This window comes from Botryllus schlosseri, chromosome 9, assembly GCF_051294905.1.
Source record: "Botryllus schlosseri isolate E-star chromosome 9, Bs_hap1, whole genome shotgun sequence".
In the NCBI taxonomy this organism is placed as follows: domain Eukaryota; kingdom Metazoa; phylum Chordata; class Ascidiacea; order Stolidobranchia; family Styelidae; genus Botryllus; species Botryllus schlosseri.
The window spans coordinates 15,099,201-15,123,142 of NC_137244.1; the positions used below are offsets into that span (position 1 = coordinate 15,099,201).

The 23,942-nt window shown below is 40.4% G+C and overlaps 2 protein-coding genes across 3 annotated transcripts in view; both read right to left on the reverse strand.

Moving 5' to 3' along the window:
* Positions 1 to 23,942, reverse strand: part of LOC145446217 (uncharacterized) — a 182,931-nt gene that overhangs the window by 75,083 nt on the left and 83,906 nt on the right. The window lies entirely within an intron of this gene.
* LOC145446229 (somatostatin receptor type 5-like) overlaps positions 21,846 to 23,942 on the reverse strand; it is a 146,802-nt gene continuing 144,705 nt past the window's right edge. The window contains exon 9 of one of the 2 annotated variants that reach the window (XM_080324473.1): positions 21,846 to 22,893. In XM_080324473.1, coding sequence (XP_080180599.1) covers positions 22,617 to 22,893 — 277 coding nt within the window. In that variant the 3' untranslated portion in view covers positions 21,846 to 22,616. The remainder of the gene's footprint in view (positions 22,894 to 23,942) is intronic. The other variant, XM_080324474.1, reaches the window with a different exon arrangement.

A 23,942-nucleotide genomic window follows, 5' to 3' on the forward strand; every position in this document is an offset into this window, starting at 1 on the left:
ACATCTTGCGCATCTATCCGTGGGTTGGCAATCTACAATACGATTTCAGATCAAGATGCTGCATCGTTACTTCGTCTGGCTAACTAACCAGACCACTGGATATTATAGAACGTCTTATCTGACAAAGCACGGTTTTGTTTTTACTCCTCATCCTAATTCCTACGTCCCTCGATAAAAATAATATTATTTCTTTAATTATATACTATATACGCAAATCCAACACGTGCATATATTATAATAATTTCTCAACGACGTACTGCACCCTATCCTTAATCCTAACCCATAGGAAATTAGGTAAATAACATTTTACATTTCCAATTACGTGAGCCATAATTACCGAGCATACAAAACACGCTTATATTACGTCACAATGACATCTTACATAGCATACTATGTACGCACATAAACTCATTTATTACTGCACAATCTGAACTAGACTTGAATTGTTGTTAAATACGACGCTACGGTTGTCAAGGAGCACGGTTGAATTTAGGATTATTCAATTACATGTTCAACAGCAGCAATTGTAATTGTAATTGTAATGTAATTGAAGCATGCGAGGAGTAATTGTAATTGTAATTTGATATTTTTGGCATGGGGTAATTGTAATTGTAATGTAATTTAAACATGCATGAAAGTAATTGTAATTGTAATTGTAATTGAACTAAAATAATGTAATTGATCCAACTCTGGTGTGAACCTCAGAAACTTATAAGTTCACGTTCACAAACGGACCTTGGTAGGTTCTACACCAGGGGTGGGCAAACTTTTGAGCTCGCGGGCCGCATTCAACATCTGAATCCATTCGCGGGCCGCACTATATAAAATTGGGATTATAAACCAAAACACAATATTGATATTTGATTCTATATAGTAAGAACATGGAGATAATATATGTGCATATTTAAAACAAACCAAACATTGGTTTGATGATATCGTACACGCGTCAGAAACATATAGTGGCGAGATTTCATAGGCTGGCGGACCTCAATCACGAATTTGTCAAAACTATAGAGATGAAAGTCGGTTGGCCCGATTCTTTAGAACAGGATTGAAATTCAAATCTGTGAGCAGCGATTTGTTCATAGATTTACTAATTCCACTTTTGTTTCAGTTCCAGAACGCACACGGCTGACAGCATCATAACCATGTTAGTTTCAAACACGCTTCTATACTATGTGTAGATAAAATATAAATACCCCAATTCTACGCATACAGACAACGAATCTACCTAAGACACGCCCGAATCGTTTTTTTTTTATAATCACATCACTGAAATAATTAAAAAAGGAGTGGCCAATCTGAAATCCCACTCATGATCCAAATTATGTCAATCACGTTGTAGGTATCCCACTGTGATATTTACCTAAGATCAGTGGTTCTCAAACTTTTTAAGACACGCCCCCTCCTTATGATGGTGTAAGATTTCGCGCCCCCTTATCGTCGTATTACAAAACGCAACCAGGATGCTAGCAAACCTAACGGGTAGTTCGATGGCATGGAAGGTTACGACTGTGGATGAGATATTTTTAAATATGTAATTCACATTAAATACAGAACAATAACTAAGAAGTAGATGTAAATGGCGCGGAGCGCGAAAATTTTTTTCAGTTGAGCTCAGCTTCGCGCCCCCTTCAGATGCTTTCACGCCCCCAAGGGGCGCGCGCTCACCAGTTTGAGAACCACTGTCTTAGAATTATCATGGTGAAATATACTAAGAAAAACTTAATCAAGTCTCTGCATTAATTCGATTTCTGGTGGGCATTTTATCAATATTTTTTAAAAGTTTCTTTAGACTCTCGCGGGCCGCATAAAACGGTATTGCGGGCCGCATGCTGCCCGCGGGCCGTAGTTTGCCCACCCCTGTTCTACACTGTGAACCTTTTTCATATATTACAATTTTGACTTCATTATAACATCTTCGTATGAAATTTATTGCATTTCAACTGAGTGCCGCTCTATGGCGTTGGCAGCATAATAAATCAACACCAAACGAGCATGCATCTTGTCAGTCTCAAAAATTTTACTTGCTTTGTTACAAAAGTTTGATCGAAATACCCAGCTTTATGTTTCTGAATTTGAGTGATACTCTCTGCTATGAACTTTACCCGCAATCACATAGCATCAAGAGCGAAATACACTATATGTAGTCAGCGAATGATGCTTATTCAACCAATCAATGAAATTGATTTCGTTGTCTGGTGTGAAAAATCTATCAAGCGCAAGGGGTCAATCTTGACTTCATATGTTTATTGTATCATAAAAACCGAATTCGTGCGATTGGAGTGTTGGCTACTGCTGTATATAACTTGTTAATGGGGTAATGTCTGTAGCAAGTATAGAAAGCCGTTCTACACTCTGCTCAATATCAACGTAGCATTACACCAAATACATCGTCCGGTTTGGCCTAGACCAGAGGCGACCAACCTATGGCCGTAGAAGGAAATTTGTGCGGCCGTGGACACGTAATCCAATTAGAATGAGTCGTTGACTGTCGACATGCAATTTGAATTTGCAAATTGACTCCCGCTTTCTTGAAAGATTTTAATTAATCATGAAGTTTTCTTCGCGCTGCGCGCGATTCAATGTGGCTGCATTTTTCTATTTTAATATAGCAGCGCTCTTTGCAATAACAGCCCCGCAGTACAGCTGCTAAAAGCAGAAGAAAATGATGCGCCTCATATAAAAATACCAATTCGGAGTCGTGTGCTCATTATACCGACTATCCTGGTGGTCAAGAGGTCAAGAAATAACAGTATGCACCAAAGTGACTAATAACAGTTGACCCACCCGAAGATGCATCATTATTTATACCTTGCCTTAAATTTTCGATCGCATTGGCTGAGAAAGGATAAATTTTTGATAACAATATTTAAACTACTAATATTAATGACGAAATTTATTATTGAATTTAAAAGAAATTCACGCTATGCGCGACTATGAACAATTCCCTAATATTACCAGTGACCACTCGCGATTTCGGTGCGCATGGTAAGCCTCTATCATGAAATAGATTAGTCCGGAGTTCACAGGAAATGGACATAGACACTTTAACATGGGTATTTGGCGTCCAGCTCGTTCATTACGACAAGGACCTGTAATGCCGCCGTATATAGGCTACATGAGTAGTCGAAATGCGACCTTGGATGGCAAAAAGGTTGGCCACCTCTGGCCTAGACCGTTGAGACGTAAGCTTATCTTCCCTTGCAAGTCCTCGTCGAAGTTGTTGGCAAAGCGACTGAAAATATTGATGTTTTGGAATATTATATCATTTGATTGCCCACGTGACGTTTAAAACGCCAATATGTGCTTCAACATTGTGGCATTATGTGACCCAAGTCGTCGCTAGGTATCGTGTACATTAATATAGGTCAGGGGTGGCCAACCTTTTCTGACAAAGGCCACATTTGATTGACGAATTATTGAGTGGGCCACTAGCCGCGTGAAGCGCGAACATTTTTCGAAGTTCATAGGTCAATAATATTGTCACTTGACTATATTGCGGGCCTGCGGTTTATCTCTGGGCTCAGTTTGCAAGGAATGGACTATTCAGCGCCTGGACATATCGATATCGAAAGCTTCGACCAACATGCGTCAATCATTTTGTGCCTATAGGTTTCATAGTCGACAGTCTTTCTGCGAGCGCAAGCGCAAGGTCTTATATGTTCAACGACATTTTGTCTCGTAATCGCGAATATAGTTAGACTCAATCTGATACATTAGGCGTTTTTCATTTTCACAAAGGGGTGACAATATTAAAAGCAAGAAATCGAGTGACAACATGTTGTGCGAAGCGTGTAGAAAATTTTCACTTTTGATAAATCTATCGCAAATTATGCTGCTTTATTGTAGTGTATAGGAAGATCTACCAAAATGTGACTGACTCATAGATCTGTCAATGCGTCGGAACTGATATTTTAGTCATCACATTTCAAGTGTTGCGGCCAGTCTAATCAAATTTTTGGTTGGCCTTGCCAGTTCACAATCTGTGCAATCCATTTTTGATAATATTACTAATTTCGGAAATTACATCGTGGGCCACTCAAAACCTTTTCCCGGGTCACGGGTTGGCCGGCCCTGATATAGGTTATCACTTCACTGAAATGTAGGGTTGGAATTAGCAATATGACGTCGCGTGACGTCATGAGGTTGACGTTCGCGTTCACACAGAACCTTTCAAAAAGGTTCGTGTTGACACAAACCGCGTCGACACCATCCCTAATATCTGCCCATGTCATTCTGATAGGAGTAAACGACAATCCATGAAGTATTTACATATGGGGAAGGCATGCACTTTATCGTCAAGTAGTTTGTAATACACGATTTCCAGTTGGGTTGATATGTATATAAATAACAGAGTCGATATAGGCGAATATAGGTATAGCACTAGCGTTTGACTCTCTCCTATCAAACTACATCTCTTGTTGAAACATTCCGCAGCATACGATGACGACTGACGGTGAAGTAAAGTCATATTATACCCGCAGTACGGTGTGCCTATACTGCTGTACGGAGTGACTACATACTGCATCCTGAACCCACAGAGACGCAATACCCAATTTAACTATAACTGTACTTGCATGTGTATACCCCTGTCTACAGTGAGAGAGAGAGATATGGTATTCTTTTTCGCCTGCACCATCGAGATGCTTTGACGACGGAGATGCGATACGGCAAAGGTCATCTAGTCTGCACCGCCGTTTTTTCTCCTCCATGCTATCCGTGATTGCTGAGCGCCCAGCAGGATAGCCGCGGATACCAGTTTTCGAGTGTTTGGTCTGACCCGGCCCGGCCCACGACCTACCGATCAAGAAGCCGGACGCATCACCATTACACTATCGCGCTCGGTGATGACGAATATAGCGTATTGGTACGTTCCACCGCTATAATGCACGCTGCTTCTCTGGCGGGCATCAGAATTCGATTCAGTGGTTCTCGCTCGGGCTCTACGTCCCTAGGCGCCCGTGAGGCATTTTCAGGGAGGTCCGCGAAAGCTATAAATTATCAACATTCTTGATATCCTTGTGATTTTATGGTAGATCATATGAAGCAGTTTTACTTCATAACCGCTAAATCTTAAGGGTTCCGCTAAAACTTCAGGGTTGACAACAGCAGAATGACCGTTTGAGATGAAACAACTTATTCGGAGTAAGCCATTTAGTCAACGGGTAGGCCTATTGACACTGACATGTTGGTGTTAAGGGGGACATGTTGGTGTTTGTGAGAAAGAAGAAAATTTGGAGTAGAAGTCAACCGGATTAAATTTGCAGTCTTTGCAAAACTTTCTGGATTTGAAGCTGTCTCGCAGAAGATTAGTGAACATTTACAGTTTGTCTGCAGAGGCTGGAGACACTTCACGGGGTCCATTTCCCATATGACACAGAAAACCACTCTTGTCTATTACAGAACAATTTCGAAATTAGCTGTTGTATGCTAATCCCTATCATCTCGACGTGATATGATATGTGTATTGAGCAATCTAGTTTTTGGTGCCCCCTGTTGAGCGCTAAAGGTGTCGTCGGAAGAGTTACACGTTATTATTCCATTCGCCTCCATCTATCTTTGTGACAGTAGATTTCCGGCTCTCTTCCGTATCAAATCGAAGACGTGGATTTCGAAGACATGACCACGTAGGTTCATATGGTTGGTGAGGCGGTGACCCCTTTATATTAGGATTTGCGAGTATACAAACCCAAAATGGAAGGTTATTCAATTGGTGACATGTTGTTTCTTATCTTATCAGGATACTTCACAGTACGACATACTTACTATACATACTCACAATTGATGGTATAGGGATGGAAAATACATGTCGCCGCTCAGTTGTTATTGATTGAGGTTACATGCATAACAACTGCATCAAAAAGAGAAGGTATTTGAGGTGCGTTACATATTGACCGTCGCGGCTTCGCGATTCACAATACACAGTTCGCGAAGCGCACAATTGGTAAGGCAGTATTCGTGCCTAACTTAGCGTTGTTTCACTGCGCTGTCATTGTACGCAACCAAGCCCAATTTCGCGTTCATTGGTCATTTTGGGGAGGTCGTAGTGCTCTGAAATTATTAATATTTGCATTTCCGAAAACAGAGCGACAACAGCATTATATTAATACCAGTTAATATACTTTCTAAGCTGTTATCATGAATTGGGGCATCACAGGTGACGACTGGCTCCTCTGTGCCTCATCACCTCTCACTTCGCACTATATTTTTGAAAAATGAATGAGCACACTGCGTAGTTTTGAGTGTAAAAATGTTCAAAATTTGCCATTAACGAAAAACCGAACATCGACAGTAGAATAGCAATTATCATTGAAAGCTTTCCGAATTTCCTTTCACATATCGTGACCACAGGTCACAGTCACCTGCCTTCCCTGACTGTACGTTTCTGGGACCTGATATATCTAGAGGTGGTCAGTAACGAAGTACTTCTACATTTTGGAAGTGCTCACGTAATTTTCCTCTACTTCTGGTACTTGCTCAAGTAGATCTGATTTTCTTCACTTCTACTTCGTAATATTTTCTGATCTACTTAATTACTTTTCGCTATTTTCAGTTTGTCAAGTAGAAGTAGTTTAATCCCCCACTACGAAAGATAGCCTGAGGAATTTCGGGGCTGTTTTCACGGAGTACTAGCATTTAATATTCATAAAAGTAAAGTCGAGCCCAGAAATTTTGTTGCGCTTAGCGCTCAGTATTGGAGTGAAAAATATGCTTTCACAAAAGTATCAGTGAATATAATTTGGGTACCAGATCGCTTGGTTACGCTCACGCACCAAATTGTCACCCATATCAAATATTTCATCTTAGTAGTTACGGCCCACCATAAGGTTTGAAACTACCGTTTCGCTATCTAGCAATTTCCTATCATATCGTAATCTAGCACTAGCAGCCCACGGCGTGTCCTGCTAATCTGGAAAGCCCGACTTTTTTAACGTTACACCTGTTTTAGTTTTGAAGCTTTATGGACAAAAGACATGAAATATATTTCCGCTTTTTAGAAGTGGTATTTGTATTTCATTTTCAATTCCGAGTATCATACTTTAAGTTCAAATTACTTCCAGTTCTTTTGTCTGCAGAACATACATGTTGAAGTAAAAAAGCAAATGCCTATATTTTCCGAAAATAAAGCTACACTAAATATAAATTTTTCGATCAAAAATATTTGTTACTAGCAGGCCTTGAAATATGGGGTAGGGCGCCATGCCATGATATTCTCTAAAACGGGTCTTCTAGTAAACAAAGGGTTACTATCGCATTTTCATAGCAATACTATAAGTTGCATCCCATGATGCGAAAGAATACTTATTCTGTCGAAAATTGATACCGCCTTGGATGCATCAATACGAATCAAGCTCTCTGCACTTTCCACATATAGCTCAATTTGCAGCTTTTGACAGTCCATGCTGCGAACGAATTAACACTGTTTTCAAAACTACTTACTTACCAGAGTAGATTTAAAGTCAGTCAATTCTACTTCTACTTCAAGAAGTTTTAGGTGGGTTATGGAAGAAGTACTTCTACTCGTACTTGAGTAGCTTTCTTGACTACTTAGACCACCTGGGTATATCAAATCTTTCTCCTCTCTTGCAGCTGCAGAAACTCATAAAGTGAATTCGCTTCGAAACAATGAAACTATTCAGAAATTCTACGTATTATTATGATGTTATTTCAAGATTTGCGCAAGTTTTGCATTCAGTTTACACTATAGCCTATAGTTTATATAAGCTTACCATAATTTGGAAATGTAAAAAGAGGACACTTATTCAGAAATTTCAGACGTGCAAAACTGGAGAAGAATTCTCAAAAACCGGTATATTTTTCCCACTTCGTGATCAGTTAACTAAGAAAAAAAAAAAAAAAAAAAAGGCCTTCTTTTCGCTCAGAGCTAAAATCACCGCTTTTCCCTCCGAAATACCCGCCGGAGCGTCACTTCTGTGCTCATTTACGGCTTATCGCTCGCAATTTCCTCTAAATCTAACCTAAACTTTCAAAAAAGAGGACAAAATCTCAAAAAAGAGGACAAAAGGGCGTCCTCCGAGGACACTTTCAAAAAAGTCAAAAAAGAGGACAAATCCTCTTAAAAGAGGACGTATGGTAAGCCTAGTTTATATATACACAAGACAAATGACGGGTGTGGAGAAATTCAGCTACATTTTAACTTAAGGCTGAGTGAGGTTCGCAACCGTAGACAGATCAAACGGGTTCCATGAAGACAAAAGGTTGAAAACCACGGTTCTTGTCAGTTTTCGATCTCTCCCAGCAGTGAGACTTGCCCTGCATGTTCTTCCGCTGGTGATGTTGTTGCGATCTTGACCGTGGAATGACAATCGGGAAAGTACCAAGAAGAGAGATGATAATTACGTGTGGCCGTGGAACGAGCTCGTTAGAAGCGTATATGTGAAAGCGATTCCCCCATGAAACTGAAAAAATAATACCGGCTTATGCCCGTTGTAAAATCGCAGATATCACGCACATGTTGCCGTGCATGTAGGCTCCGACATTTCGACGTCAGCCATTTCCGCTCAAGGACGTTACGTTAAAGACAAAGTTATTTTTTCCCGTGAACCTACTTCGCAAGGACAGACAGTTCCAACCAGAAATGAAGAAAAGTAGTACAATTCTAGCATTATGTGCGAAAACGCCTAATTTACATACACGAGGGCAAACTTTTGTCAGATTTACGTTTTTTAACGTTACAAATTTTTTATTGCAAAATCTTCCGATTTTTATGTAAAAAATCGCTCTACTCATAAGCCATAAAAGACGATTTCTGATAACACAAATTTCAGTGGTGTATGCGGAATATTATATTCACTGAGAAGGGTCTAAGGTAGAAATGAACATTCAGTTCGACACATTTCGCAACTAGGAAACTACGATAAAACGAGTAGCTTGGGCAGGGGAGTAAAAAGTGTTCAGGGGACTTAACCCTCAAGATAGGATGCCGACAAAGACCACAAAGAGGAGATCCTGCGGCTCAGATGCTGCGTAAAGAGTTGCGAAATAACGATTGGTGCTCGTTTCAAGTAGGGCCATGGGAGAGTAAGATAAAGAGAACAATAATACTATATAGGCAAATAAACCGAAAAACTTATACGCACTGTGCTCGTCCGCTTCCTGTCGGATCAGGATCTGAATGTTGACAAGAATCCCCGACATTTTTTTACCGCAGAGGACAGTCGCCGTGGGAACCTCTTGCTCAGAAAACTGCATGGAAACAGCAAATTATCATAAATGGCTCACTTTGTCGGGAAGCAGAGTGCGCTTTAGTACTGTACGGCAGTGCTTGCCAACCTTTTTCAGTTCGCCACCCGCTTCTAATGCAAGTTTCACGGTGCGGCCTACCATGAGATACGACCGAATGAATCAGTACAATGAGTCGCGTATAGCGAGTTGAACTAGACGCCCGCAAGAAATTGCGCGACAATTCGTGAATACGAGTGGTGTTTCAACCAGACAAGAATACACGGAATAGATGATTTCAAACGAGTATTTCGTCTTTTCAGAGGTGGTCAGTAACGAAGTACTTCTACTTTTTGAAGTACTTGAAGTAGATTTTTTCTTCCCACACTACTTTTTAAGTATTTATGATTTTAGATTACTTCTACTTCTACTTGACAGTTTTCAGTTTTGTAAGCACAAATAAGCGTAAAATACCTACTTACTTACTTACTTGTGAACCACCACTTCTACTTCTACTTGAGTAGAAATTACGGCGTTACTTCTACTTCTACTTGAGTAGCGACGGTGACTACTTTGACCACCTCTGCGTCTTTTACGTCGAACACAAAGGGGTTCCGAATAGAGCTTGTGTCGCGGAATTGTTTGCTCATTAATATTATTATTACTATTATCCCCGTTCGCAAAGCATTTGGAGGAACGAATGAATTCCAATTTAAAAAAAAACACTATCCATTGTGGTGAGATAGCGTAGTTAGTATACTCCACAGCTACAACACTAATGGGTTGCGGGCTCGAGTCCGACTGAGTTCGACTCCGGAATTCCTACCTAAGTGTTGGATATTTATCTAGGCTCTTCCTCCCCATCTCATATGTGTAAGCGGTGTCTTATAGAAAGCCTAGAAGTGGGCCGTGCTACAAGTCGGCAGCTACGGAATGAAAAAGACGAAAATTGGACTACTGTAAATGACCATAGTACTCGAAAAACATCATGAATAACATAAACAACAGTTATCCAATTTCGCGCTCCAATCAAAATGACTGTCACCAAGACCTGGCTCACGAATTATTATGAGCACTGGAACGTGAGTAGTTAGTATGATCGGTCGCGATTCGTAATGGGGTTCTTATGGGCGGGGTGGTGACGCGCCTGAAAACCGGGGGTGGTGATGCGCCTTTTTTGCTATAGGCTGCGGCGGTGATGCGCCATGTGTTCTTATGGATGCGGTCTTGATTCGTACTTTCGGGTATAGGCTGCGGCGGTGATTCGCCGTGAAAACTCGTGGTCGTGACTCGCCTTTTTTGCTATGGGCTGCGGCGGTGATGCGCCATGTATTCTTACGCGATATGTGGTGACTCGCCATGTGTTCTTATGGGTGCGGTCGTGATTCGTACTTTCAGGCGTCTCTCGCGCGGTGTTGAATATGTACGAGTCACCAACAATAACCGCACAAACGGAAACGTGACTTGTTGTGAGGATTAAGCAGTGCGACCTATATTCCGAATGACCTGCGTGCTGAATTGTTTCACAGCCAACCGCGGTGGTCGTGACTCGCCTTTTTTACTATAGGTGGTGACGGTGATTCGCCTGTCGTGTATTCTTACGGGATCTGTGGTGACTCGCCATATGTTCTTATGGACGCGGACGCATGCGGCTATTGCGTCTTATGGCGGGGGTGATGAGCGGCTATTGATGCTAACACGAAACCCGGGGTGGCGAGCGGCACTTATTTCTTATGGCGGCGGGTCTTATTTCTTATGGGTGCGGTCGTGATTCGTACTTTCAGTATAGACTGCGGGCGGCATGTCGTACTTTCAGCGAAAAAGGTGTGAAATAGTTTGCCAAGTCTAGGAATCACTTGCAAGGTAATATTTTGGTATTTAGTTTACCACTGAGCCGGCGTAGACGGCGATTCGAATATCAACAATAACAACGCTCACGAATTAACACTTCAAATAGCTGTGAAATAGTTTGCAAAACCCCGCGATCGCTGACAAGATAATGTCTCGGTCATAACCATCTTTCACGACTTGGTGTCATAACCATACCGATCGCTCACGCGGTGAAATTTTAGTAATCAGTTTGTCACAGTACTTGATATCGCTGGTAAGATTTAACAAGTAACGAATAACAGACCGCGGTAACTTGAATAGCGACAAATTGTCACTTATTTCCGCTCTAACCCTAATCCTTTGTGAAGTGAACTTGAAATCAAACACTGTCTTTATTAACTTGAAATCAAACACTTAACAAAAACACGCAACTAATCATTTGGCAACTCTAGCATTACCAAAAAATTCCAGTATTGTTGATTGAAAATCCTTGAGTCGTTATTATCAAAAATGTTAAGTACCGCATCGGAATCCATTCGCGGGATGTACTAAAGGTAAATCCAGATAATCCAAAATGAAATATTTGGACTTTGACAAACATGACTACCAACTTTGATCCAGTCACCTTTCAAGATACTTTGAAACAATCCTTGAAACTTACAACTGTATTCACGACTGAGTTTTCCATTTGTCAAATAGAGTTTCAGTAAATACTATCGCGATATTTTAATGTGTTACTACACACAATAGAATCAATCAATGAAATAGCACCTGTTGTAAATATTTCTAACTTGACAACCACTTGTGCATACCGCGATCGACTTGTGACGCGATGAGTTAAATCGGAATATTTCAATCTATTTGTCGAAACCTTGAACAAACTATCAGGTTATTTTTTGTTGTAATCGAGTGAACGGAAATAGTATTACGTCTCAACATTTTAGCATCTTCCCATAAACAAAAGAGTAAAATACAAAAAACCTTTTCAAGTCAATCCATTTGTAACTTACCCAACCAAAGCAAAAAGTATCCTTATGAAAAGTAGACAAGACTACGCCAGTAATCACTACAATCCAAAATCCATAACAAGCTCGGTTGTATTCATATCCCTACGACGCGTCTTTTGTTTTTCAACTGTAAAAGTCGTTACTATTTTGCAAGACAAAGTAATTACTACTTGATATATTTTATAAACCAAAGTAAATACTACTCGGTGTGTGGTTTGAGATTAACATATTACATTTGAGTATACCGGATTTGAATGCCTGACCAACGTAGTTGAGAATTCATTTCTTACAATCAAACGCCGGTTTTACATTGAAAGGTATCATACTGTAAACATAAGGATTGACACATTGATTTGATATATGAGATTTTGTAATGCTCGACCACGACTTGATTATTAAATTATTCACGATAATTAGACCCGATGTTGTGGTAAAGGTTATTAGAAAATATCACTTTTGGCATCGAGTACCAGTCGAAGTGGGTGAACAATAACACCGAAAATGATAAATGCGTTTCGTGCTACTATTGATGCGGTAAAAACTAGATTTTGTGACGTGGATTTACATGTATATAGGCCAGTGGTTCTTAACCGGTGTGCCGCGGCACACTAGTGTGGCATCTACGTCTCGCAAATGTGCCGCGAGTGTTTTCTTTGAAATTTTGAAATTATGCGCAAAATAATTCGAGTCCAGTGGTTCTCAACCTTTTTGGTCTTCGCGGACCCCTTTCGGACCATCATGGACCCCCGCAGCACCACGAAGTCTTAGTTCAAATTTAGCTCAATTATCGTGCAATCGTCATCAGTCTTGTGCACCTGTAGGCTTAGTGATACACAGCAATAACAAAAATATTATCATACTATTTCATGTAGAAATTTGGTTGACTTCTATTACGCAACGTGAATTTTGCAATGGCATTGCCTGAAATACGTGGTCGTGTCTTGAAAATCCGCGCCTTCGATTTGATGTGAACGAGTGCCGAAAATCCATTTCACAAATATAGGTGGTGGCGAATGATATGATAACGTGTGACGCTTCCGACGGCACATTTGGGTATGATCGCACCAAATATAGCATCAAACTTAACAAACAATTTTTAAAGAACATACAGCGTCATGGATGTGGTCATTTTTATATTGCAGCTTATCTTGAAGTTATTATGGCAAAAATGGTTGAGTATATCAAAGTAGAAAATGGATTTTTGTAAGACTTCGAAGTCACCGTGAACCTTACTCATTCAACTTCTTTCCCATAATCCCCAATAAAGCATCTCTAAACAGCAAAATGTCTGTATCAGTAGGCTACTGTCAATTTAGCGATTAAAATGAGTCTGCACAGTACGATATTTCATCACAGATGGCCATTCTATTGATGTGAGCTCTGGAGTTTTACTATTAATGAAGCGAAACTGCCTAGTAATTTTTCGATTTACAAATTTGGTTATCAACTATTTTGAGGCTTCACGGACCCCCTGAAAATGCTTCGCGGACCCCAGGGCAGTGCCTTGAAGGCTGAATTCAGTTGATTGACCGCCGAGAAGAACAGACATGGCGGCGCCTGTGTGACACTGCAATTTTCAAATCTTGATTGTCTCCGTAATCACCAGCGAGAAATAAACTCCTTTGGGAGTGTTGCTCACGTTTACAAATTCGAATTACAGACATAACCATCCACATTGAGGTTGTTAAGTAGCGTACTGGTACTGCCGTTACAATGTAGGATCCGAGCTAAACGTTATGTTATAGGCAACGAACTTGAGAAGTAAAGCGATGAAAGTATACATCTCTACACCTCTGTATTCGTTAGTGGCGATCATGCTTGGCCTTTCCGGTTGGATGGTTAATTACATCGTCAATGCGGTAGTGGGTAGAGTTTTTTGTCTAACAAATCTTATGAAATACTATATAAGCGCAGCCCAAAGTTTCAACGAGATCACAGCAGGCTAATTGTGTGGTAGACGAGATAATAGCAAAAAATTCAAAACCTCACACGGAAGAGGATAGGCCTACAGTCATTCTTCTGGCTTGCACTAGAATTGTAAAAATATATTTGGGACCAAAGCTACGAAGAATTGAAAACGATTCCTATGTCAAATGATACTATTCGTATTCGACGTATTTGTGACATGTCCGCAGATATAGAATATACCGGAATTTCTTCTTTGAAGCGGAGCAAAGCCTACTTCAATTCTCCGAAAAGGAAGAAGTACTTCTTCAGAGACTTTACCTCTGTACGACTGTGGGTACGGATAAGTATTTTGGTGGTTTTCAGGTGCCAAAAAAGATTGGAACCGCTGTTGCTAGTGTGCCGCGAGGTCAAAAAGTTGAGAACCACTGATATAGGCTGTCAATGACTCCCATATGCGAGGATTCGCGTTGATATGATTTACCCACTATTTCAGGGGTGGGCTATTATACTCCCAACGGGTCAAATGTGAAGGCGAAAATACTTCGGCGGGCTGAACTATAAAAGTTTAAACTATATTCAGCGGTGCGTATACCCGTCAGGTGACAGTAGATCTGAACTTTCAAATACTCGCCATTCGAAACTGGCTAAATTAATGTGCGTATCGATGTTGTGTGGTATTACAAAGCTGGTCTTGGCCGCCGCATCCCGAGCAGGGTACAGGGGTGCTTGTTAAAGTGCCCCTGAAACTAACATAACATCACGCATCCACTCGAAATCTCGAAGTTAATATATCTGAAAAGTCAGCCGATTTTTCATATGAACTCCGACAATTTCCACGAATCTAAGCTTAACGCATGTCTTGGAAAAACACTGTGTTTTTTGGGGGAGAGATTGATAATATTCCATGTCGCGTCGGCTGGAATGGTCTTGATAATTTGGCAGCGCCAACTTTTCCACGTTAGGTAGCCTAAATGTCATGGCTGATGCAAGTGCGGTAATCAATACAGCTATGTTAAGAATAGCCTATCCGTATACAAATACAAATCATCTTTGCTTTAAGAATGTGTGAGACCAAGGGATTTATATTATGACTAGTATATATACTACTTTCTTGTTGGATGGTGTGCAGCCTACACTTTACAATATGCTAAATTTAAGAGCTTGAGTTTGCTTTCATGCTATAGGTGGCCAAGCTTTTCTGCCAAAGTGCCACATGAGATTTACGGACCATTGCGCGGGCCATTTGGATATATTGATGACCTTTTCGTAGTCGTCCAATGAGACCGAACCGGATTAGGTAACGGTGAAAACAAGTCATTGATTACTAGGCTTCAAAATAGATAACATATATGTCATGATAACCCAATTTACTTCATAGCAGCGCGAAGAGCGAATTTTATTTTAAAGTTAATGAATGAACTCAGTCAATAATAATGGTACTTGCATATAATGCGGGTCGCCTCTGAATACCTCTGGGCTTATTTTGCATAGACTTGATTATTCGGGGCCTGGACATATCAATATCGAAAATTTCGGCGAACATGCGTCTCATTTTGTGCCAAGATTTTATCGCCCACGATCTTTCTGCGAGTGTAGACGCGAAGTCGCATGTTGGACCACACGTTCTCTCATAAGTGCGAATTATAGCGAGACGCAATTCTGTAAATTGGTCGTATTTTAAATTTTCATGAGGGTGTACGAATACTAACAGCAAGTAATCGAGTGACAATAAATCGCACGAAGCGCTAAGAAATTTTTTTCTGACGCGGAATAATTCAAATACACCTAATAGGAAATTCAAGGCCATTGTAACTGTTGTAGTTGAGACGCAATTGTAAAAACTTGTTTCACTTACGACGCACCACTAATCGTAGCTCTCTCAAGCCGTAGTGAGTTCATATTTCGCAATATAATTATTACGTAGCCAAAAGCCTGGTTTGGAGGCTGGGGTAGGGGCAGACATATAGTATATCAGCCCGTCGGACCCTGCGAATTGATCACGAATAGGTCAACATGGTGTTACGCTCAACGTACCGTTATATCCTAACTGAAGCATGACTGCGTAGGCATTGGTTCTTATATCAAGAAGCGCATGATGAAAAATTGTGATGCAGACAATATTGCCAGAATAAAGCTACACGCTGTATCACAAGCAGTGTACGCACAACTTCAGCGTTGCCAGCCAACAACTGCTGCTGTTGAACGTTCTTTCTCCATTCTTGGAAAGCTACTTAGTAAGGACAGACACTTCCTAGTTTCTACCCGAGAATGTAGGAAAGTATCTTTCGTAGTAGGCGCTTCGACTATAATGCGTGATGTAACGACTGGAATTCTTCATAGGTCAGGATTTCGTTAAAATAAAGTTTTTTCATGTAAACATTTATCAGTTTTCAAGTCAAAAAAGTTTTTTCAAGCCAAACTACTTCATCAGGACAGACAGTTCCAACCAGAAATGAAGGTAAGTAGCACAATTTTACCATTATGTGGGAAAAACACCATTTACATACATGAGGACCAAATTTGGTCAAAATTAAGTTTTTTGAGGTCAGAATGCTCCGTTTTTAGGTAAAAAAATCGCCTACTAATCCCTAATTAGTTAAATTGCTCAGCTCACATAAACATCAGTCCCATTTTTGTGAAATGCACAGAAATCATTCTTTTTCGACCGCACAATCGGCCATCGGTGTTGTGCTGAGGACGAAATTGCGGGTTTGACGAATACCCACTTAGCTGCGGCACATCTAGCCCAGGGATGTGGAGTCGGGGTCGGAGTTGGGCTAATTTTCGCTAGATGGAGTCGGAGTTTGTGAAAATGACCCTGACTTCGACTCCGACTCCGACTCCAACTTCTTTATCATGAAAACAATTGCTTTCAAAGGTATCTTTAAATTACTTATAATACCTATAATAGGATTTTTATGTGTCATCAATGACTTTTATTAGTAACGATACCGATCAGGGTCGGCCAAACAGTGCCCCGCAGGCCAAATGTGGCCCGCGAGAAAGTTTTGTGTGGCCTGCGAGGTAATTCTCGAAATTAGATATAACATCAAGTAAAATTGCAAGGCCGACCAAAATTTGATTAACCTGACCGCGAAATTTGATGATGACTAAACCATCAGTTTTGACGCATTGGCGTAACCACGGGCCAGCCACATTCGTCGCAGATCTTCGTATATGACCATAAAGTAGAATATTCCGTAGCAGATTTATTTGACTTGAATTTTTTCTTAGCAGTTTGCTTGATTCCTTGTCACAGTTCTTGCCTATAGTATTGGAACCCCCCTGGAAATTATAAATACGCGCAATGTACATAATTTAGTCCAACGATACTCGCAATTAGGAGATAACGCGTCATCCAACATGCGACTACGCTTGCGCGCTCGAAGCGAGATCATCGGCTATGAAATATTTGCACAAAATGACAGAGGCATGTTCACTGAAACCGTCGATATTGCTATGTCTAAAACCCCAAATAATCCTGTCCTTGCCAAATGATCCCATCGCTATACAGAGGCGACCCCCAATATATGCAAGTAATGTATTTATTGAACGAATTCATTCATCACCTTTGAAAAAAATTCGTGCTTCGCGCGACCAGGGTATGACTACACTCTAGGGGTGTTCAAAAATAACTTTTTTTTCAAATTTCATCGGTTTGGTTTTCAAATCGTCAGGTTACCTAAAAAAATGTTGCACACCAAATTTGACTCAATTCCAACCAGTAGAAGCAGAAGGCAGTCAAATTGAAATTTCGGTCATTTTTGAAATAATAGTATTTACGGTGACCAATTTCGTCATACGGTCATGACCAAAAATCGTGTTCCAGGCATGCCTGAAGAGGCTGGAATGTCTTCTCTATTTGTTTTGATCTTGACAAGGACCTATATGGTGGAGTTGGGATGAAGACATCGCCAATAAACGAAAAAAGATGTGACACGGATTAGCTGGAAATTAGTCCACTTCATTGAAATAGCCACATTAAAAGAATGGTGAGATAATTTCCATATGGAGTACTTTACGCGCTGAAATTAACGACCACGAAAAATAAATGAACGTACAAGCAGCTAAAATGCGGGTAAATATGTTTCTCAAGTGATATTCATATCTAGAAGTATTTTTTGTCGGACCGATTTAGATTTAGATTCCAGTTATGCAGGGCATACCGATGTCGCTCTGTCTTGATTCGAAGTTTTTACTAATTGCAAAGTCGCCATTTGCAAAATCTCATCCACAAAGACATCCGATGTATTCCTCAGCAGCTCAGTGTTTGAATATTTCTCTACAACTTGAATTTGACGGATCCAGGGCGTTAAAAATGGTGCTAATTGAAATTGAGAATGGGCTATGCCAATGAATAGTATTTATGAGTTGAAAAAGCATTTCTGGTACTTTACATAAGCGTTGATACTAGAGCTTTTTGTGCGCTCGAAACTTTGCGAGCTTCAGGGAAACTAAATGGTAACGCACTGAGCTTATAAGGCACATTAGTCATTTTCTAGTCTTTCAATGTCACCTGTCTTGTCATATAGTAATAAAAAGCGTTGGTGTGTTACCACGATATATGGATATACAATAAGATGGTATTCACCGAATGTGGAGGATGACATGAAGAGAGGACGATAACTTTTTATAGGAATAAGATCTGTCACGACGCCCATTAGTCTTATACTTCGCCTGTGAGAGTACTATATGAGTGAGGCAGAGCAAATGATAGAATATCATGTCATATCAAATTTTATCGTGAAGAAATCTACATTGGACCGACAAGAATATAGATGTCGACTATCACTTGAGAAATATATTTACCCGTATTTTACGTGATTGTTATTAGTTCATTTCCTTTTCGTGGTCGTTAATTTCAGTGTGCAAAGCACTCTATTTGAAAATTATCTCACCATCGTTTCAACGTGTCTATTTCAAAGAAGTGGACTAATTTCCAGGTAATCCGTGTCATATCTTTTTTTCGTTTTCTGGCGATGTCTTCATCCAAACTCCACCATAGGCCCTTGTCAAGATCAAAACAAGTGGAAAAGATATCCCTGCCTCTTCAGGCATACCTGGAACACGATTCTTGGTCATGTCGGTGTGACAAAATTGGTCACCGCAAATCCTATTATTTCAAAAATGACCGAGATTTCAATTTGACTGACCTCAGCTACTGGCGGGAATTGAGTCAAATTTGGTGTGCAACTTTTTTTAGGTAACCTGACCTGACAACTAAGCCCATAAAATTAAAATTAAAACAGTTATTTTTAACACCCCTACTGCACACTGTACAGTTGCACACGGAGTTTTCATAACATAATTGCGATCAATTTTAAGGCGTAGTTTGTTTGTTTGTTTTGGGGGGTATCCATTGTGTTTGTCGACTGCTATGGTCATTTACACCAGGCCGACATTCTTCTTATTATCGGTAACTGCCGACTTATAGCACGGTCCACCTGCTTTTGTAAGACACCGCTGACGCGGATGAGGTGGCAAGGAGGAGCCTAGGTAAACGTCCAACACTTAGGTATCGGAATTTAAAGCGTAGTCATATAAGTCTTGCTTTCAATGTAACCTAATTCGGTTCATTCATATCGGACGACTAAAAAATGGTTATCAACATTCAAGTTGCCCTCGCAATGGTTCGTAAATCTCATGTGGCCCTTTGGCCGAAAAGGTTGGCCACCCCTGACATAGATAGAATTGGACATTATTTGCAAATTACAATTCAGTTGCATAGAGGAAGAAAAAAGCGATATGCATCTTCGCGATACAGTCACAAATTGATGCAATTTTTGGAATTATACCATGATATTGTGACAGAGCAAATATGTCGTCTGGTTGTAAAATTCATGTAAATATAACCAAACGCTTCTTCCCACTTGACAAAATTAAAAATATTTGTGTAGCTTAGCTGCTTGGGTCGAACAAATGATTAAGAAAGACTGGAAGTCCGAGTCCTTGAATACTTGACTAAGTGCATGTAGACTAGACATATGCTATTTGACTACTTCCTAAATTTCGTGTATGATCATAATGTCTATTAGTATTGAGACTTGAGAGTGTGTGTGCTTGTAATCAGCACAGTGTGTAATGAGAAAATTAGTAAGATGCATCTCTGTATCAGTTGCTGACTCATACACAAGAGCAACACTTCGATTGTTTTATCTACATTTTAAATATGCCGGATGGGATATATGTCGTGTTTGAATGATTCATACATATTAGGTTATTAGAGAGTCCATTCCATGTTATAAAAACTGATAAAACATGAAAAAGGAAAGATATTTAGAAAACCAATCTTTCATTCTTAGTGAATAATTCGAGCTGTGCCACAATGAAACAATTTTGCATGCCATCGTTAATCATATGTTTGCATATGTTGAATGGTTATATGTGATAGTCATTAAACCGTCACTGTGGCATGTAATTTTTGATGTAAATTGGTAATACTGTTTGAGTCGGGGTTTGAGTCGGAGTCGGAGTCGGAGTCGGAGTCGGTAGGTTTAAAGATTCAGGAGTCGGAGTCGGAGCTGGAGTCGGAGTCGGTAGGTTTAAAGACTCAGGAATCGGAGTCGGAGTCGGTTCATTGAAAATGTGTGGAGTCGGAGTCGGAATTGAAGTCGGTGGTAAAATTTACCGACTCTACAGCCCTGATCTAGCCTACCTATATTTGGCGTCTATGTATGAACTTGAACATGCTTAGAAAAGGTGGTGCCAACGAGGCAACGATTCTTAATTTTTTGTGAACGATTACCGTAGTAAAATTAAGTGATTTCAGCCAATATTTTAGAATAGCATCTTATGGAATACATCCGAGCCGGAGCTAAATTTCAAACAACCGACTCCATCTCCGGATCCGGATCAACTTGAATTTTATGCAGAGCTCCGGCTCCTGCTCCGGCTGCGCTGAAAAGGCACGGCTCCGGGGCTCCGGGGCTCCGGCTCCTTGCTTCGGCTCCGGCTCCAAAACCCTGGTTACAACAACCTTGATTTGATACCGAGATTAGTAAATACAATTTTTAGATCATTAATTAGTCTAGTGGTCGCCGAAATATTTCCAATATGAAAGTCCATACCCGGAATGACAGAACGGACTTCTACGTCAATGCCTGCCTACCCCGTCGACTTTAGTACAACCCGTAAAATAAGGGGTTGTCAGGACACGGGTATAGGGCTGGGAAAAATCGAGTACCTGAGTGATTCGATTCTGAATCACGTAATATGCTTCGAGTCGAGTCGAGTAACCGAGTATCACTCGTTATGACGTCATAACATAATTTACTATGTCAAAGTTCAAATATGTACCTTTTAGTGGAACACAAAGAATATAATGCCTGTTATCCATGACATTAAGGATACTTTGGTATTTTTTCGACCATCCCGATTTCATTGCACTTGAGGACAATGTCGTGCGATGATCATGACTTCGGAAATGTCCTATTTCCAGTAAAGTTCGCAAGTTTTTACTTTATGTTTCCTATGGACCTATGCTACGATATGGCGAATCAAGGTTTCAAGGCTTCAACCGTTACAATTAGTATCGAAACTATAATTCTCGTTAATAAAGTAACTTTCAGTGGCGAGGAGTGTATAATTTCAGTACTCAAAAAAATCGTATTTTACCACTCGGCTCGAATCATTAAAATTAATACTCGATTCAGATTCCAGTACTCGAATCATTGCTCCCAACCCTAGCGACAGGAATTTCCGAATCGGGCGTTACTGAAAAAAAAAGGTTAAGAATCATTGACTTGGAGGGTGCCTCAACCAAGTACTTCTCATACTTGAGATTGGATTGATATATTATGTCTGCCATGGCCATGGTCAATTGGCCATATTTACCTTTATATGTCAATCCCATTTTATGGTACTCGGCCACTGAGATGCTGGCCATTGCCATATGACTACATGTACTTAATAGACTTGATTGAAAAAGTGATTCTTTATATTCCAACTGTCTTACATGTCGAAATTGAAGGAAATGTAATCAATGAAGCAATTGACGTAATAAAAAAGCGAATGTCTCTGAAATCACGACTCGGTTCTGAAGATCGACAAGTTATAAAAATAACCCAAAACGTGGAAGAAATCAAGGCAATGCAATTTGTACATAACGCCCGAAATTGATCAATACTAGCTAAACGCAAACTGATGTACGATATACTAATTGACGATGTCAAAAGACATCCGCGACTGAAAGCGATTGCGTGACGTGGCAATCGCCCCAAATATGGACAAATTCTATCCTTGCTTGATGTACGCGCACTGGATGGAATCATTCTCAAATTGAATATACTTTAATTGGAATTCAATATGCAATGGGATATGGTAATATTATAAGGTGAAAATTGCCGTATACACGGTTTAGCATGCATCTCATCTGTGCCTGTTACGATCCATGTACCTTACAACAAGCAATCAGCACGATTCTGGCCCTAATTCGCAAGCGGTAACATTGGAACTGGTAGCTCTGTCGCTAACAGTGTAATATGAGGCAACATCCTCAACATAGTAGTATTCTTATTATTAGTGGCACGTTGCTACCGTGAAAATTGCGAAGATTGCCGTGCATACGCTACGCAATAATGGTCTTGTATTTTAAACTTTGTGTCACGGAGTGCATCTCGGACGATGTACATTCGTTCCCAAGCAGGTCCACGTGGCGACTACAATCGCATTCGGCAAAGAATAGCTTCAAGTCGATGTGACACTTGGTAGATGGGTCTGGTCCACTACAGTACGTTCCGTTCGCACGTTGCTTCTTGAGTCGTCGTCAGAATTCGATTTTATTCTAGTAGATAGTTTCAAATCTCTGCCAGTGAGATTTGTCTTGCATGTTCCTCCGCTGGTGCTGTTGTTGCTGTCTTGTCCGTGGAATGACAGTCGGGAAAGTACCGATAGGAAACGATATTTACGTGTGGCCGTCGAACGAGCTCTTCGGAAGCGTCTGTGGAAGCGAGACCCCATGAAACTGAAAAATAACGGCCGACTCATTCAGTTGTTAAATGGTTGATATGCTTTACACGGGCTGCATGCACGTAGTCACGTATTTAACGATGAATAAAATGTATATTACGGTATGTTTGATGATTTATTTACGTGGATGAGTGTTGATGACACATCAAATGCAATTGTCATTCCTCGCTCAAGTATGTTCAGATTCAGTCTTTTCTCATTACCCTTTACCAGCAGCTGGTCTAGAGCATCTGGCTCTGACAGCAGGCACAATATACACTCCGGAACATTCGCATTCGAAACAGCATGTTGTGTGGCAGCAGAGACTCGTGTGATATATCGGCATCGGCATGTTCGAAATAACTGGTTTTTTTTTCGACATTCATATCGCTCATAAGACTCTGTATTTGACTGGAATACGATTTGTTCAGGTGACATGATCTAAATTTATCGGCTGTAGAACAAGGGATATGTATAACTAATTATATCGTAGATATCCCTGTATCAACAGAAAATGTACTATAATTTGATCATATCAATTCCATTCTTGTTGTTTACGTCCAAGTCGCTAATTCCCATGGAAAGGTTGGTTTTACGACTATGGCGCTGTAGTGAGTATTTGCCGGATATGGTGACCTTTCTGATGTCATACTATCGTTGATATCTTCGTCAGGCATTGCTGACCGGATATAGTGATGCCTCAATGGCCGTCTCACGTGCTATATATGCAGGCCCCACGAACTGTCAAATTATCGGATCCATGTCGTAGGGACGTTTTCGCATAATACTAGGCTTACCATACGTCCTCTTTTAAGAGGATTTGTCCTCTTTTTTGAAAGTGTCCTCGGAGGACACCCTTTTGTCCTCATTTTTGAGATTTTGTCCTCTTTTTTGAAAATTTAGGCAGATTTAGAGCAAATGGCGAGTGATAAGCCGCATATCAGCACAGAAGTGAAGCTCCGGCGGGTATTTCGGAGTGAAAAACGGTGATTTTAGCTCTGAGCGAAAAGATGATTTTTTTTTTAGTCATCCACCTGGCCATGTGGAGAGAAAAACGGTATTTTC